The 16,885-nt window shown below is 41.3% G+C and overlaps 1 protein-coding gene across 3 annotated transcripts in view; it reads right to left on the bottom strand.

Moving 5' to 3' along the window:
* The window catches only part of gnal2 (guanine nucleotide binding protein (G protein), alpha activating activity polypeptide, olfactory type 2), a 40,186-nt gene extending 27,292 nt beyond the window's left edge, over nt 1-12,894 (bottom strand). The window contains exons 1-5 of one of the 3 annotated variants that reach the window (XM_071528667.1): nt 5,047-5,523; nt 4,720-4,787; nt 4,414-4,421; nt 3,867-3,921; nt 3,573-3,692 (exon numbers count right to left, since the gene is read on the bottom strand). In XM_071528667.1, coding sequence (XP_071384768.1) covers nt 3,573-3,692; nt 3,867-3,921; nt 4,414-4,421; nt 4,720-4,787; nt 5,047-5,185 — 390 coding nt within the window. In that variant the 5' untranslated portion in view covers nt 5,186-5,523. Of the gene's footprint in view, nt 1-3,572; nt 3,693-3,866; nt 3,922-4,413; nt 4,422-4,714; nt 4,788-5,046; nt 5,524-12,196 lie in introns of those variants that run through there. The other 2 variants (XM_071528665.1, XM_071528666.1) reach the window with 2 other exon arrangements.
* Between the last annotated feature and the right edge of the window lie 3,991 nt (nt 12,895-16,885).

Below are 16,885 nucleotides of genomic sequence, written 5' to 3'. Positions count from 1 at the left end.
TTATTAGATTTGAATAGAATATCTGTATTAGATAACAGTCACATAGCACAGAGACCCGACTTTCATGGGTTACTTCAGTTATAGAGTACAGACAAATTTAGCTAAAAGAGAGCAAAAGAAAAGGAGAGAGGGAGCAACTGTTTGAGATTTCATCTTTCATAACGTCTCTCCAAAAACAGAGGAGCCCTTCCTGCCACCCTTTGCCCCATAAACATCACAGATCCTCAAGTAATCAATTACAGGAAAACAAACCTTCTAGGACTGAAACTTTTCATCATGAGAAAATCACCAGAAAAATTAGAAAAACCTGAACCGAACAACAAGGGGATGTTTTAAGAGTGTTATCCATCATGTCTGTAGCGTAGAACAAGAGCAGTACGAAGCAGGTCATGTTCCTTAAAAGAAAGTCAGAATTATGGGTTGACCCACACACTGACATCAAGCAACATTAAATAACGTAACACACTCACTGACAGTCGCTGATGGACTCAGGTTTAGCTGATGTGAGACTAAACCAATGCATCGGTCAATAACTCTGTACTTCAGCAATTTGTCTTAAAACCTAACAAAAAGTAGATCTGTTCAACAATGGGTGGGGCTGAACTGAGGTAAAGAACGTATACGTCTCATCTTCCAAAGCATCGCAACAACAGACTGTTATTCATTTCTTCAAGAAAAGCCAAACACAAAAAGAAAGAAGACTCCACTAACTGAGTCCTCCATAGGGCTAATCTTTGTCCTTTTGTTGGGAGCGTATAAGAAAAAAAAACTTTAATAGATGTCGAATGCCACTCAATAGTCACTGTGACCTGTTGGATTTCGCATCATACGGAAGGGCATCCATGTAGGCTCTAACATGTCTGATGGAGAGAAAGCTACACAGTGCTAAACAGGAGCCAGGGCTCATTTGAATTTGCTCCACTTCAGTTGACGGAGACTGTCGGGTGGCTAGCATAGCTACCGCAGTGGCATTTGTTTCCATTTTGCATAGACGACCGTTTGTATCAGTCCTTTATTTTCCATGGGTCCACTGTTATACCTCACTGCTGTGCTCAGGTTAAGTAGGGAAAGGGTTTAAAACATAGGGTGCTTTGATGATGAAGACTAAGGGCTATCAAAAACTGTTGTTTTAGATGTAGGACATGAAGAAAATGTTCTCTTGGTACAACTTTAAAGTAAAAATCCACCCTAAAATAGTTTAACACTGTTAAAAAAAGCTACTGGTGGTATGCCTCCCATTTCTGGGTTTGGTGCATTTCTCTCATTGAACTGGCCAAACGTAGAGGACGTGACATCACATAAAGTACAGCACAGCTACAATGGAATTTGATAGCAGAAGATTTTTACACCAAGGTTCAACAATCATACAGGTAGAAATCCATCGTAGAAGAGGCAGAGATACCAATTTCTCCACCAACAGTAGCCTCAATAGACCAGAATGCAATGCAGTCAAAGCTTGTATCTTTGCAAATCTGTTGTTGGCCTTTTCAATGGCTGGTTTGTAATTGAATAACCAGTTACGGCACACCACGACATTGTTCTCTCTAAATGCTCCACTTTTTCATGATAGGAAAAACTTACTACACTATCGCTATCCCTCTCTCCACCTGTCCGTACTATACATCACACAGAACCCCCTCCACTGGGGGTTGTCGCAAGTCATTCTGGGAAACACAAGAAATCAATGATCATCGTCTACTTTTACTTCAACTTAAGTAGAAGTAGACAAGGGAGGTTGAGGGAACGTGGGCACACCAAAAAAGTAAATTACAACACTTCATCACAAAATAACTCCTGGAATACATTGATCATCACCAACTGATGATATATAACAGTGTAAGAGTATCCAGGGTTGGATTTTTGCCTTTAAATTGAGATTTTGAAATTAATGAATTTGGTTGACTGTGATATCATCTCTCCAACCGTTTTTGAGTTACAGTAAAATACACTTCCACGTTTCAAAACGGCGCCAACAGGTGAAAGCCACAGGTTACCGATTGGCCGTGTTCCTGCGCTGCTGTATTGGATATCATGCCTGGTGGCACTAAGTGACAATGTAGTGGTGACACTGACGACACAAGTGAAGCCTGAGACTGATGACAAGCGCAGACACTCCACACAGAGCCATGTTGTTCCCCTTGGCCTGGCTGGGCCTGGGAACTCAACGCCGGCTCTCCCCATGGCCCAGGTCCTCACACAACACAACACAAGGCCTCAACATCACAGCAGCAGACTGGTGCTGCCCTGTTAACACCCGCACAGTGGGCCCTGTCAGAAAATTAACACCCAAATCCTTTTAACGGATATTCTTATGATGTGTCATTAAATAAACTTCCTGGGAGGGAGGCTAAGAAACGTCATGCCAAGATGTAAGGTGACACTGCAACAACAATACTGCTTACAGGACAAAGTATAGCTATATGTAACAGTCTGGATTAGACCCGAGGACAATTGTAAAAAATCAGAGTATTAGGACTTTGAAACTATATAATCAGAAAACTCTGTGAGCACCCAGCCCACAAGGCCTCAAAATTAGCCAGTGTAAAAGCTGCTGGAATAGTCATGTGCCAGACAGCTCAGGGGTCAAAACCACATATGAAATTCATTCCTCTTAATCTTCATTTATGTGGCAAACAATGGCAAACTTGCAAAAACTGTTTTCTCCAAGATAAAATAAGCCTTTGATATTGAACCATTGTATCCAATAGTTCTAACTGAAAAATTCCATAGTAGCTTAGTTTTTACATGATGGGAATAGGGACTACTGCCGATTCCAGTATAAGTAACAGCAAAAATGCTGATCAGTATACCAAATGGAGATGAACTCTACACTGAATTCATAGATAATAGCATATTAATATTCTTTTCCTTTAGATGCTAACTGAAAATGTACAGTACACTGATATATCGGCGAATAACTCAATAAAACCCTCCAAGTATCAATCTACAGATCTGTATTAATTTGCCATTCCTGTTTCGCTGAGCCGCATCGGTTTGTCTTAAACAAGGAAGACTTTCAAAATTATGTAAAACATTATCTGCATTTCCAACACGTGACCTCGCACTATCAGATGGTTGATGACAACTGAAAAGAATCCCATGTTCTTCAACTTGCATTCAAATCCAAATATGTCTGCTCCAGCTACAGAGAGGAATCAAACCTTGAAGAGGCACTCGAATCGACTAACTGTTGATCTCATATAGTTGTCATTTCCATTCTTCTTTCATATCCCCAGAGGAAAAGACAATGCCTTTAGCTTCAGTTTGTTAAAAAAGATCCCCCCCCCCCAAAAAAGAGTAAAATAACAAAGTCTAACAGACTTTTGTCTGTTATAGTTAAATTATATCTGATGCCCCTGAGCTGCATTGTTGGACATGGGACTTTTAACAACCACACACACCACACATCTGTCGCTGTCACACCCACACATTTCACACGCATGGAAACAAACTTATAGGTGACTAGAACAAAGACAAAAAAAATATATACCGACCTCTGCCTCCCTTTGTCACTCTGACACACACGTTCACACTTCCGCACACACACAAACTCAACTTCATGAACATCTTACCTGTGAATAGTCAAAGTCGGAGAGAGGCGCTATGCTTTTGATGTATTCGATTCTGAATTGGTCCTCTGGGTTGGCTAGCGGGACTGGGGGTATTAAAGTGCTCATCGCAGACACTATAGTCTACAAAGCAGAAGTTGGGGGGGGGGGGAAACAAGCATTAAGCAGGATAAATACAGGACAAATCAAATCATAAGCCCGTATAATCAGTAAAATGGGATTGCCGTGTTCGGTCTAACAACAGAGAAACTGAGCACAATTTCAATTAAAAAGGGGATTGATACAGATGAAACTCACCACTATGGCATCCTTCACGTTTTTCCGAATATCTTGGATTTTCTGTTTCTTTTCTCTGCATGAGGACACAATAGAGATGTGAGGCAACAGTTAGGAAAGTGAAGGCCAAGGCAAACCACAAAAGCTTTATCATCAAGGTGGTTATGAGCAAGCTAGGGGTTACTGCTAGGCTATACACTATACTCAGACAATTATATATACTGGTGACGAGGCTAGGTATACATACCAGTGGAGGATAGGGCTCGGTGAAAATATAAAATGGGGCTCAGTAAATTGCAAGGTAAAAGGATATGGTGTGCTGTACTGTACTCAAGATTAAACATCTTTTTTCATATATTTTCCTCTAAAAATTGCAGGATCATGCTCTATATCCTCTATGGCCCAGCCTCCCTTGATACACACTTTGAATTCATACAACATTCACAGGATATTCATACAAATACAGGACTGTGACATGTAGGCCTGTTTAAAATAGACCATGGGTAAGATCAATGCCATGCAAGGCCTTGCAGCAAAACAAATCATCAATAGGCCTATCGAACCCAACCTATCACCCTTTCACATGAAATAGCAAACGATGAATTTGGCATCTGTGTAATACTCAAATCTCATGTCTCGCATATGCATACTGCACATCTAAATAGAAGGAGGAAAATGGGAAGATATTAGCTGCTTTGCATGGGATACTGGGCCCAACAGGCGCTGCAGTGCCTGAGGAAAATCCATTCACAGCCAATATTTCTGGCCTCGACAGTCTCACTCATTAGGAGAGAAACCACACGAATAAGCAATAAAATATATATTTCGAGGCACAAATGTATTTAAGAAGCGTATTGAATAAGACTCACTCTGCGTTGAAGCCGTTGACGTGTAGAATCCTCATCTGCTTCACAATGGTGCTTTTTCCGGACTCTCCCGCACCTTCGAAAATAAACCAACAAAAATACATAAAAATATCACCAAATAACACGACTGAGGACATCCTGGCAAGCGTAAAAAGGAAATGAACAAATGTTTTTGGAAATGAAGCTAGTTAATTGTAGGCTCTGGGGCTTCGCTTCCATCAATATCCACCCCCATGACATATTATTGCAAGCGCTGTCAAATGGGGCTACGTGTTCAGTAAACGAAAGGGATTTGGGTACATTTTCTGCAAGCCGTTACATATAATCAACCTTACCCAGTAATAACAGCCTGTGTGTGGCTTTATACGCTTGTCTTTCCTTTTGCAACTGTTTTTCTATCTTTTTATTTGCCTCTCGTTGTGCCTTTTCGTCGATGCGTTGATCTTCAGTCTTGCTGTTGCCCAAACAACCCATCTTCCGTCGCCCTAACCCTTCCTTGTAAAATCGTAAAAATGTAAAATAATACCTGGGTTGATATTGTGGTTAAAATAATAAAGGAATAGGTCTACTGTAAAATCTGTGCGAAGCTTCTCCGTCGGAGGGAGGAATATGTTCCCCGTTACAATTCCGCTTTAGCCGCAACCAACCGTCATCCAAACGAATTCTTGATTTGCAAACCAACGAAGAATAACGAGCCGTTAAAAAAAGAAATAATGTCGAAAAATATAAATAGGGAGAGAGAGAGAGGGTTTTCAATTTCTGGGAATCCAGTCAACTGTTCCTATCTCGTCTCCAACCCCTCTCTTCTCTCAGTATTTTTTTTCTATCTGAATTTCTATCAGTATTTCTGTCTCTTTAACTCAGCACTGCCTCTCTCTGTGGCACCAGGAAGTAACCGTGAACCGTGGAGGTGGAAAACAAACCTGCGTTAAACTGTAACACTCACAATCCGCACTGATATAGCATTTTATAACTTGTGTGGCAAAGGGAGAGAAGCCATTCCCGATTACATTAAGTCCTTCGCTATCCTGCTATCAAACTAATCGACGAGGGGTGGAAAACTGTGCGCCTCTACAGACTAGTTTACAGAGGGGTTGGGTCTCTTCTTGTTGGCTTCCAGTCAGCGAGGTGGCCCTGACCCAAACTGGCAACCCATTTACTGAGTCTGTACAGTGGACTTTACCTGTCCCTGTATTGTTGTTGTTTTAAATTCGGGTTTGGGGACCACCAGGGGTCCTTAAGAGCGTTACAGGAGGCCCCTAGCAAAATTAGGAATAGTTTAATTTCAGTGTAATTAAATTCATGAGAAATTATCCCACTTTAACAATCTATAGCAATGACTATTGTAATCATGAGGTTTCACTGCCACCACTGTTAGTTCCCCATGTACAGTGTTGACAGTTATACAATGCAATACTAAATCAGCAACAACCCCTCAGGTGGTAATCCCTTATACAAAATCTTAATGAAGGTCTGTGACATAAAACCTTTGAAAACCCCTGACCTATCCTACAGACTGATGTATATGATGTAATAAATAATGTATATGATGTATATGACAGTATAGGATGTATCTGATGTGTATATACTTTATATGTAGTATGTATATATGATGTAGCATGGTATATGGCATGTTGGTATGTAAAGCCCTTTTGAGACTTTGAGGCTTGTGATAAAAGGGCTATATAAATAAACCAAGACTAGACTAAGACTAGGCTAGGTATCCTGCAAGTGGATCAATAAAGTGGATCAAATCATATAAAATACCACAGGAAACCTATAAACTACATATACCATCCTATAGGAATATTATAAGGATAAAAGTTACTATAAACTCACTATTGAGTCCCACAGAAACATTATACGTCCCTATAGGAATATTATAGTGATATCATATGAGATTAAAAAAAAAAAATACCATCAAGTATAATAATGTCACTATAAGCTCACTATTGAGTACACTATAAGTCCCTACAATAATATTATAGTGATTTTCCATTAGGGAAGCTACACAACATACCTGTCATGCATATATGCCATTACTTTTTTACACCAAATAAAAAGTGATGTTAAAAATAAATAATCACTGAAAAAAAAACCCATGAGGCCTTGATTTCTGACCCCGACTTTTTTATGTTCTATAGCAGGAGTTCCCAAAGTTGTACCTGCCAGGGGCCCCCATATAGATACACTTCAGACCACAGAACACCATTTGATTAAGGATTTATCCCTGGGACACCCCATCTGAGAATATTTCTGACACAATATTGTCCGTCTCTACTGTAGGTGGGGGAGATAACAGTGGAGAATGAAACCTCTGATCAGAATAGTTATTATGCGTTCTCTTCTGGTGTTAAATTCAAATAAATGGAATAGGATAATAGTGAAATTAAACTAATCCACACCCTGGAGCCCTCTCAAGGAGCCGTGGAGGGCCCCGGACCCCACTTTGAGAACCACTAGGCTATACCATACAAGCTAGAGTCATAGATAAATTATTTCTCTTAATTTTGTGTGTACGCTTGTAGCATACAATAAAATAGTATCTCCAAAGTGTTTGAAAACGGTATCAGCACCGCCGTAATTACACACTGGCTGTGCAACTTATGGTTTTGCCATTAAGTAGCGAACAGAAAAATGTTGACTGTTGTGAGGACTGTCTCATAGCCCGCTGTAGCCTCCTCTACAGCAGACTGAAATAGGGCGTGGGCTTGTTGAGGTTAGACTTGCAATTAATTTCATCCAGAATTGTGGTATTTGCAGGTAACAGTAGCAGATGCCTTCCATAAATTACATCTCTCTCACTATGTGTGCATGCCTAAAACAGAGAATGAACCTGGTACAATGAACAAGTCTCTTGTACACTTAAATAAATAAAATGATTAGCTTATCACTCTATTTAGATTCATTAGAAGAGCAACTGGCAAAGCTGGCCTGTCTTATCACAGAGCCAGGCCAGGCTAACCTACTATACACACCATCTGTAATTCTTTTAAACTGAAAGCTATTTTACAGTGACTGTCAGGAATATGAAACTCTTTGCTTTGAACAGGCACCACAACTGTTCAAGAAGTACCTGCATTAGCTTGCACACGTGTGTATTCCTGATTTGGCTGTACCGCTCGTGTAGTGGTTGAAATGCTTTGCTCACTCAACCCATGAAGGTCTCAAGGCGCTGGATGCGGTGACATCAGGTTCAAGTCAGAAAAAAAAAACCTACAGTACAAATTGTACTGTATGCCTACATTACAAATGCTCATAGATCACTCAATGGCACAAGGCAACCATCAATGATTATTTGTGTCACATATAATAATGAATGTGCTGCTATTGTCAACATTATGCAAATGTCATGCAAATGCTTGTTTCATGTAGTGAAATGAGTACAACAAAGTTGTGCAGCATGCAAATCAAGACTGTAACCCTCACTTCATCTGTAGTGGGGTGGAAATCTTACCCCCCCCCCCTTCCCTTCTCCTGTCTCCCCACCTTAGAAAGCAAGGTCAAAACAAGTGACTGGCCCACATCGCTCTCTAGTGGTTACAGGGAGCATAGCACACATGCTATGGCTACTGTCACTGTACTGCAGCTCCCAGTGGATGATATAAAATGAAGTTCTGTTGTACAATCAGCTTACTTTTAAGGAAACAGAGTGACAAAGATGTTTTCACTGATCTCTGTATGTTCTCATGTGAGGTGCAAAACATGCCGATATGGGACGAACAGACCTATGCTGGACCTGTATTGCTCAATGGCTAGCATACAGCTTTAATACTGGCAGGGTTAGCGGTTCGATTCCCACTGGGGCCTGCCATACTGAAAATGGACGCCCTCATGGCAGTGTAATGCGCTTTAGATAAAAGCATCCACCTCATGATCTATGTAGACCTTAAACCCATGAGCTAGCTATTTGGTGTGGACTCCACTTGGTTGCTACTCAACCACCAACTCCCAACAAACACAAGTGCATTCAGGAAATATAACAGAAGCTCTGTGAAATTGTTTCCTTTAGTAAATAAGTTGGCTATAGTAAAACAAAGGGGCTTTCTTGCTGAGTAAAAGATGACTACAGCCTGTGGTCTGTTTCAGGAAATCACTAACAATATCTGACATCATTTCCAGAGTTATTATTTTCTATGTGTGTAGATCTTTTATACTTATTTACTAGCACAGACTGTTACTGAACTGTATGAATTAACATGCACATATCCAAATGAACTCTGGCTAAAATGACTTGGATTTCTCACACTCTGAAGCTAGAGAGAACCTTGTTGCGTTCTCTTTTGGGACAGAGGCTCTTGATGAAGCCATGATGTAAATTATGCAGTAAGCAAATCCTGGAGAACAAACATAGTCCAATGTCCTTTTAGTGTGGTTCACTTTCATTCAGCTGATACAAGTATCAAGACAATTCATACTGTGACCCTGCAATCAATATCATAAAAGATGACAATAATTCATACATCAGTAACTTCTGTTGATCATTACATTAACTGAGGACTCCATGAAGTGAGTAGCAAAGTTCAGCAACGGTCAATGATAAAACCCATTTAGACAGAAGCAAAGTTCACCTGACTTTAGATGAGCCATTCTTGCATTTAAAGGGGAGGGCTGATGAGGCTATAGCTTCTATGTGCTTCTGTGGATGAATAAGCTCTCCCTAAAAGTGGTTTCATATTTCTGGTAAGTGAAATGCATGCTGGCTAGTGCCAAGAAAATCTGCCACAACATGACAATCGGTGACTTCCAACAAGCTATTCATTGGCTACGGCCTGCTTTCCTCTGTGATCATTTCATTTGAGTCCACTACACTGCTAGCAGCCTGTTGTTCTGGCTCATGAAAGCGGGTGATAAGGCTGAGATATGAAACAGCCAGTTAAGGACATCTAGGAAAGCTGTAACAGATGTTATCACAGAGTCCTGTACTTAGACTCGGGTCCATGAGGCCTAACAATAAAGTAACTTCCTTTCCAAGAAATAATAGGAACTTGCCTCCCAGTTCCCATCCCTGCATTCATGTGTTAAGTGGCTTTTAAGTTTAAAGGAGCCCAACTATAGGAATTCAAATTTTGCTCTATTTATATGATCAAAGATGTAATGAGGACATTAAGTAATTAAAGTTATTGCATTTTCAAAAATCCATCCTTTTTTACAGGCAGTTTCAGACTAACTCCAGTAAACGCATCACAATTGAACTTGGTTTTGATTGGCTCCCCTCACTAAAAAAAACAAATTCTTCCAATCAGACTGGTTTGTAACATTTTAACTGACACTGGCTCTGGAAATGCTTCCACTTAGCAGGTTTATATCATATGAATTAGACAATAAGGCGTCAAGTATTGTGACTGTTCTGCCAGTGAGGACTTATATTTTTAACTAAACATCTATTTGCAAAACATCATGAAGAACCTTTTTCTTATCCTGAGCCATAGCATATTTGAAAACAAAATGATGAAAACTAAATGATATGGGACCTTTAATGTAAATCACGGTGAGTTTTTGGATCTCTTCGCAGCCATTTTATGAAAAACTTCAAGGAAATTTTGTCAGTTTTTTGTTAATATTGTAACTATGTCTAAAGTATTGGTTGTACGCTTGTGATTTGTAAGATACCACACAGTTAATTCCATTTAACCAGAAATTAAACTGATCAACTTTAGTGGCTATAAACATGGCCAAAACAGATGGATTCAGGCTCCAGCTCATGCAGAAAATGGCAACCCATTTAGGATATACAGTAGCTCCTTATGGCTATCATTATTCAACTAAATACCTGCAGCAAATACAAACAGATAAAGTGACCCAGATTAGCTAGCATACGTCGCCTTGAAATGTAACACTATTTGGAAGGTGTCCACTTTCAGAGGAACACAAACCACCTCAGTCCTCTGGCATGCAACAAGAGTCCTAGTGGAGACCTGGAGGGTATAAAGTCCCGAAGGCCTCTTAAGAAAACCCAAAGCGGCCTGCGGCTCACGCTGAGGCTCTTGGGTGTAACCTGGACAGATAACTGATCAAATAAATATGATGATGTGGTGATGGACATCAGACCAAACCATAATGACAGATAAGACGCTGAATTACCCAGTAACACAGGTCAAACATTCACTGGTCTATGAAGAACGGTGTATTTCCACAGTGGGTCATAGAGGAATGTATAACACGTCTCTGTTGGACCAGTGGAGAGTCTTTAGGATGAGCAGTGCCTTGGGGATTGTTACCTTGCCCTCCCTGTGTGTAATTAGTGAGGTGTTTACATAGGAAATGAAACCGATTGCCATTGATTATACGCAGTAACAAAGTAATCATTCACAACATAATAACACATTTTAGAGTAAAGCATGCAACATGGTATTAAGTGTGACATATATATGTAAGACTGCCAGGAAGAGGAAGAGTTATGCTTCTCGGTTGTAATGCCCAACTACCCTGATTAGGGTAGTTGCAATGAAACTGACACTCCTGTTCCTGATCAAGACTTTCTCTTCCGGATGCTGAGCACTGACCTCTTTGGAAATTGTTTGAATGTATTACACGTAGGCTGCAGTATTAACAGCAAATGGCACGGGTGCAGAAGATAATCATGTGTGTAACTGGTGGTGAATTAACGCTAACCGCCAGCCAAATGTGAGTAAACTGTGCCTGCGTTTGTCTATCCAGGCTCTTTTCTACTCTATAAAAGCAGCGTGGTTGGTAAAATAGTGAAAGTGGGTGTTACATTTTTGGGATCCACCTGCTACTGTGTGAAAACATGTCCTAGCCTGGTGTGGGGCGACAGGGAGAGAGAGGGAGGCCTGGCCTAATAAAACACCTTCATCTGGCAACACACTAAATGTTCCAGGGACATCTTTGGGGTGTCAACTATCTCTAGATAAACCATATGTAGGCTACTATCAATCCTGGGAGGCCAGTGACTGATTATAGGATATTAATACATTTCTATAAGTCAGGTGACAAGAGCTAATAAGAGGAATATGAGCTCTGTGATTTATATGGACACCATTAAGCCTATTTTCCCAGCAGAGTATCAAGGGATAAAAGTCACAATTTACACACTGTGCACTTGTCAGCCACTGTACTATACTATACTATACTATACTATACTATACTATACTATACTATACTAGTTGTCAGAGCTAACATGCCCTAATAAGTAGCTGGTCTCTACTTCAGTGTGTGTGTGTGTGTGTGTGTGTGTGTGTGTGTCCATCTTGATTCTCTGTGTTTACTGGCAATTTAAAAAATCCTGTGTGTCCTCCTGTGTAACTGCAACAGGACAGCAGGCCCACTGTTGTGCGGCTAAACGTCCATCTTCATCATGTGTCATTGACAGCCGCAGGGGGTAGTCTTCACAGCCAAGCCAACAGATAGCCCATAGCAATAGGCCTCAACAAAGCAGTGACATAATTTCTGGACGGGCTACGTTTTGGTTTCTAATAATAAAACGCACTCATACAACAACAACAGCAGAGAGGCACAACCTACCGAGCAGCAGCAGTCGATGCGTCTGTTTATACTCCCGTTTGAGCTCCTTCAGCGCCCTGTCAATATTCTTACTGACTTTCTTCGCCTCCTTCTCGGCCTCCTTCTCCTCCACCAGCAATTTGTCCCAGTTTTTCTGCTTTTGGGTGCTTGTCTTCTGCAGCAGCTGTAAGCGTCGGCCGCGGTCCTTCCCTGTCCCCTTGCCTCCTCCGCCGCCTCCTCCACCTCCTCCTCCGCCGCCCCCGTTCTGTATGAGCACACCGTCGGTACCGGTGTCTCCACGGCGGAGCTCCCCGGCCGGGAGCCTGGCTGGGTCCCCGGGGCGCACCGGGCCGCCGCCGCCGCCGCCGCCGCCGCGGAGCGACGAAGTCTCCCCGCATCCCCCGGTGTCTTCCTGGCGAGCTCCCCCGGCGCGGGTCGGCACGGCTGCGTCCGGAGGCTGGTCTGAGTCCGAGGTAGCGTTGGAAATAGAGCCGCTCAGGTCCCCGAAGAGCCGGGGACGCAAACTGTAGCACAGCCCCATGTTGAAACCAATATTTGTCTGTGAATGTGATTTCTCATAAATTAAAATATCAAAAGTCGCGGTTGCGCCACCAGCCCTAACGCGCCATCGTTACATTGGAGCTCCAGCGGTGCGATTTAAATCCGAATTTGATCCGAAAATGTGAATGAATTATGCTCCGACATTTGCTATATGTCATTTTGCATTTTCACCAGTCAGCCTACGCTTCGTAGTTAGTGGATCACCTGATCCTTTAGTGGACACTGCGGGTCCACCTTACCGTAAGTAACCAAAAGCACAACCTTGGAGAAAAACGCAGCTATCCACTGTGCAGATGGTCAACAATTTAAGTGCACAGTTGTTAGGTGCAATGCACGGCACGTCACGTTACTACAGTATGGCCATTTCGAGAATGCTGGTCATGATTTTCATTCCACACATTTCATGCCTGCATGTCTGAGAAACCTCCTGTACTGTAGTCTACTGAACCTGCCCTCCATGTAATCTGAGAAATGTAAGCATGTACGCTCTTTCCCTTATTTAGACCAATTAAGATCCCGTATTTCCATCCAATAAAATTACAAGCCTACTGGAAAAATGTTACAGAAATAAAACTGGACAACATTTAAATTTCTAACATGGTTTTTCATTTAGGCTATTTTAATACACAGATCACTATAATCATTTAACTATTATTATGTGCATATATGGCCTGCATTCCAGTGTTCTGCTGTCACCAGCCTCATAACATAATCTCCTAATTTACACCTAAATATAACCACTAATCAGATTATATTCACAAACATTTATGTCCATGTGTCCATCATAAATTGTACCAGCCTCTTGATTAAAGCTTCCATATGTGGACCTTTTCCAAATACCCAAAGTGTATGGACAGCTTTACATTCTCTGACTATTTTATTTATCAAATTGTTTCAATATGTGGACTATATCCGTGGTTTGTCAAAGTGGGGTCCAGGGACCTCCAGGGGTCCTTTGGAGGGTTTTCCAGGGACTCCGCAGGAAAACAAGGAATGCCTTAATTTTCCTGTTATTTCATTCAAAAGCAGTCAGTAGCCTACAGTTAGAGAGTGTAGACTACATGACTGACAATTTGGATTATCTTTAGTTTCCCCACTGTTGTCTTCCCACCTACAACGCACAAAGTTCACAACAAACAACAACATGTGTTGTTGGTTTTTTTTTGAGGTGGGGGTTCCTGGACTAAAATCTTCACAAATGGGAGTCCTTTATCTTATGTATAACTAATCAGGGGTCTAAAAAGTTTGGGATTACCTGGACTATAACAAACAGGGGCCAAATGCTAAAATCAGATGTAGGGTTGGAAACAAACCACGAGATGGCGCAATTATAAAACGAATGTGCAGGGATTTGAAAGCGTTAGTGCTAGGATATAACCAAGCCAAAGTGTTACTATCAGGCTTACTCTGAATATTATGAAGCATATTATGGCTACATATTGCAACTTTACACTTTTACGTCCGCACTGCAGGCCTGCGAAAAGACACATACAGCAGCTTATTCTATATCTGAAATACAACTGGGTAAAATAAACATAAAAAAAAGGTCAAATTACAGCTTGAGTTTATGTTAGACAATTAACCTAAATATGTTTATGAATATCCCAGGTAGATGTCATGAAGATGACTAATATCTAGCCTATATATATTTTAAATTAGTGCAGCAAAATGCATGCACACATTAATACAACTGAAGAGTTTGGTTGGAAGTGTTTTGGTTCCACTGTTTGAAACAAAAGTGATAGGCTACCTACTTATAGCACTGCATTAAAACACATTATGGTACAATAGTATTGACAGTAGGCTACTGAAGTCCTCGATCACACTTTTACACATGGATGAATTTCAGATAATATTATTTTTCCAAAATGGATAAATAGCGTCTTGTTGGGACTAAGTTTTTTTTTATAGTAGCCTATATTATGTTACATTATATTATATTATAGTATAGTATAGTATAGTATATAATACTACCCTGTCATGTACATTATTATTTTTAGGATTTTTTTTTTCTTTCTTCCTGTCTCCTGCGTTGCCTAGGAGACAGGAAGCCACCCTTGCATTCGGAGGACTGCTTCACATCTCACATCATAACAAGCCCCACCGTATCGACATAATCTCACATTTGAGCACGAAAATGTCTTTAATGGTAGGTATACATTTCTAAGTGTTGTAGTTTGCTCTTCTAAGAAATGACAATTGCGTTAGTGATGTTAATAGTGATACAATTTTACTGTTGGCCGCGCAATTTCCTCCGTACTGCAGGACTGGCAGGTAAGGTTAGCTAGCTGTTGTAGCTAACCTTGTGGTACCAGGCTTGCTTGTATCCAGCCTCCCTGGTGTCAAACTAAGTTGTAGTCAAGTTGGTAGACATCATGAAGTGTTTAGGCAAGGTGAAAGTGAGTCTAACACAGCTGGGTTTAGCATCAACATCTTGGACTTTGATGCTTCATCTGTCTTGTCAACCCAACATCAACATCCTTAATTACAGAAAGAACAGGGGAAAAACGACAAGGGTCAAGTCCTTCACTAAGTTGCTAGGTTCTTATGTTGCATTTTGTTTAGTGCATTTTATATCAGGTAATATTTTAGAAACCATATGCCTAACCCTTACCAAAGAGTTTGCAACTAACACCAACATGACTCTACTGGCCTAGTCTTATGTAATTTAAAAGTAGAGCAGACAGGTGCTATTTTGTCAGACTCTGGCCATGGTCTACTTTCTAATCTTGTATGATGCAAAGTGTAGGTTAATTGGGGATTAAAGAAATGCAATGGCAGCTTCATGTACAGTATGCCCCTTAATGACAGAATGAAATCAGGGTTGACAACATAACAGGTGAGCATTGTGTCTGTCTAACCTGCATGGCACTAAGCACTGTCATGGTGAGTTTCCACTGGAACCAACCATCGGAAAAATGTGTGTGTTCATAACGTGAGGTGCTTTGGAACAAAAGCATCTCCCAAATGATATATAGGCTTTTTGCAGTATTTTCAGAAACAGGCAACAGTATGCCCACTCATGCCTCTCAAGACCCTTGGTACACTATAAGGTTAGTGTCAGACAGGGGGAAGTAAAGCTCTGGTCTGTCTGTTTCATGCTCAAAGAAAGAGTGTTGGAATTAGGGTTGGATTGATACTTCGGTTTGCAGATATTTTGGGTCAATATCAGATATCGGCCAGTCAGTGTCATCCACTACCAATACGATGGAGTCGCTACAGCCTGTAATAAGATTTTATTTTCTTTCCACATTTTTTTATTATTAATCTAAATTGCATTAATCTCCAATTTAAGGCCTTGTGTATTCCAATTTCCTCTACCACTGAATAGGTGGGGTGGAGAGTTTTAGTGTCCCATAGGTTAAAGGCTGTTTTAGAGGCTTTTCCATCCTGACAAGAACAAAATTAATCGGTATCAACCTTCAAAAACCCTTATCAGTTGAACCCTAGTCTGTGTTTTATGGTGCGTTCATGACACGTGGGAACTGAGAAGTTTCCAACCTGAGGAGAGGACAGTGTTGGACTGTGACACTTCTCAAAGCTCTAGTTCAGCTACTGACGATGACACTGCCCTATCCTTGTTCCTCCTTCTTGGAAACATCCCAGTTAACACTTGTCATGAATCTAATTCTAGTCTGCAGTACGTCCCAACGTGGTTACATTTTCAAACTCAGTGAACTTAATAAGGTAAAGCCTCCTCTCCTGGCTTCCCCTGTGAGCCCGTTTCCCAAGCGGATGTCAACTTAATCCACTTCCCCTCACAGGGGATCGCCCCTCCTTTGTCTGCCTGAAGGATTAGACTAGGATAGGTGAGACACACTGGGATATTCTTCAGCAAGGGAAACAGGCAGGATCGAAGCAGCAGTAGTTTTCCACTCTCCCTCGCCAGGTAGATATCCACCCTTCATCACCAAGGCACCATCTGCAGAGAGACAGGTAAAGGTGGCAGCTCAAGTTTCATTTCAGCGTTTCTGTGTTTCTAGAGGAGATGGTCGTGAGGTAGCAGCAGCAGGATTGAGCAGTGTGAAGGGCCGTTCGGTCGTTGATCTGTAGAGGGAGGTAATGTTGCTTCTGTGCTCATGATGACTGACTGTTGGACTGTGTGGGACTGTCAAGGCTCCTCGCTGAAGGAGAGGCAGGGCTTGGTGC

The sequence above is a fragment of the Centroberyx affinis genome, unplaced genomic scaffold (assembly GCF_046629955.1).
Source record: "Centroberyx affinis isolate AG114_WGS23_722 - 3 ecotype Tasmania unplaced genomic scaffold, CSIRO-AGI_Caff_v1 ptg001696l_1, whole genome shotgun sequence".
Lineage (NCBI taxonomy): Eukaryota > Metazoa > Chordata > Actinopteri > Beryciformes > Berycidae > Centroberyx > Centroberyx affinis.
The sequence above is the reverse complement of the archived record's forward strand: the minus strand, read 5'-3'. Positions and strand labels throughout refer to the sequence as shown.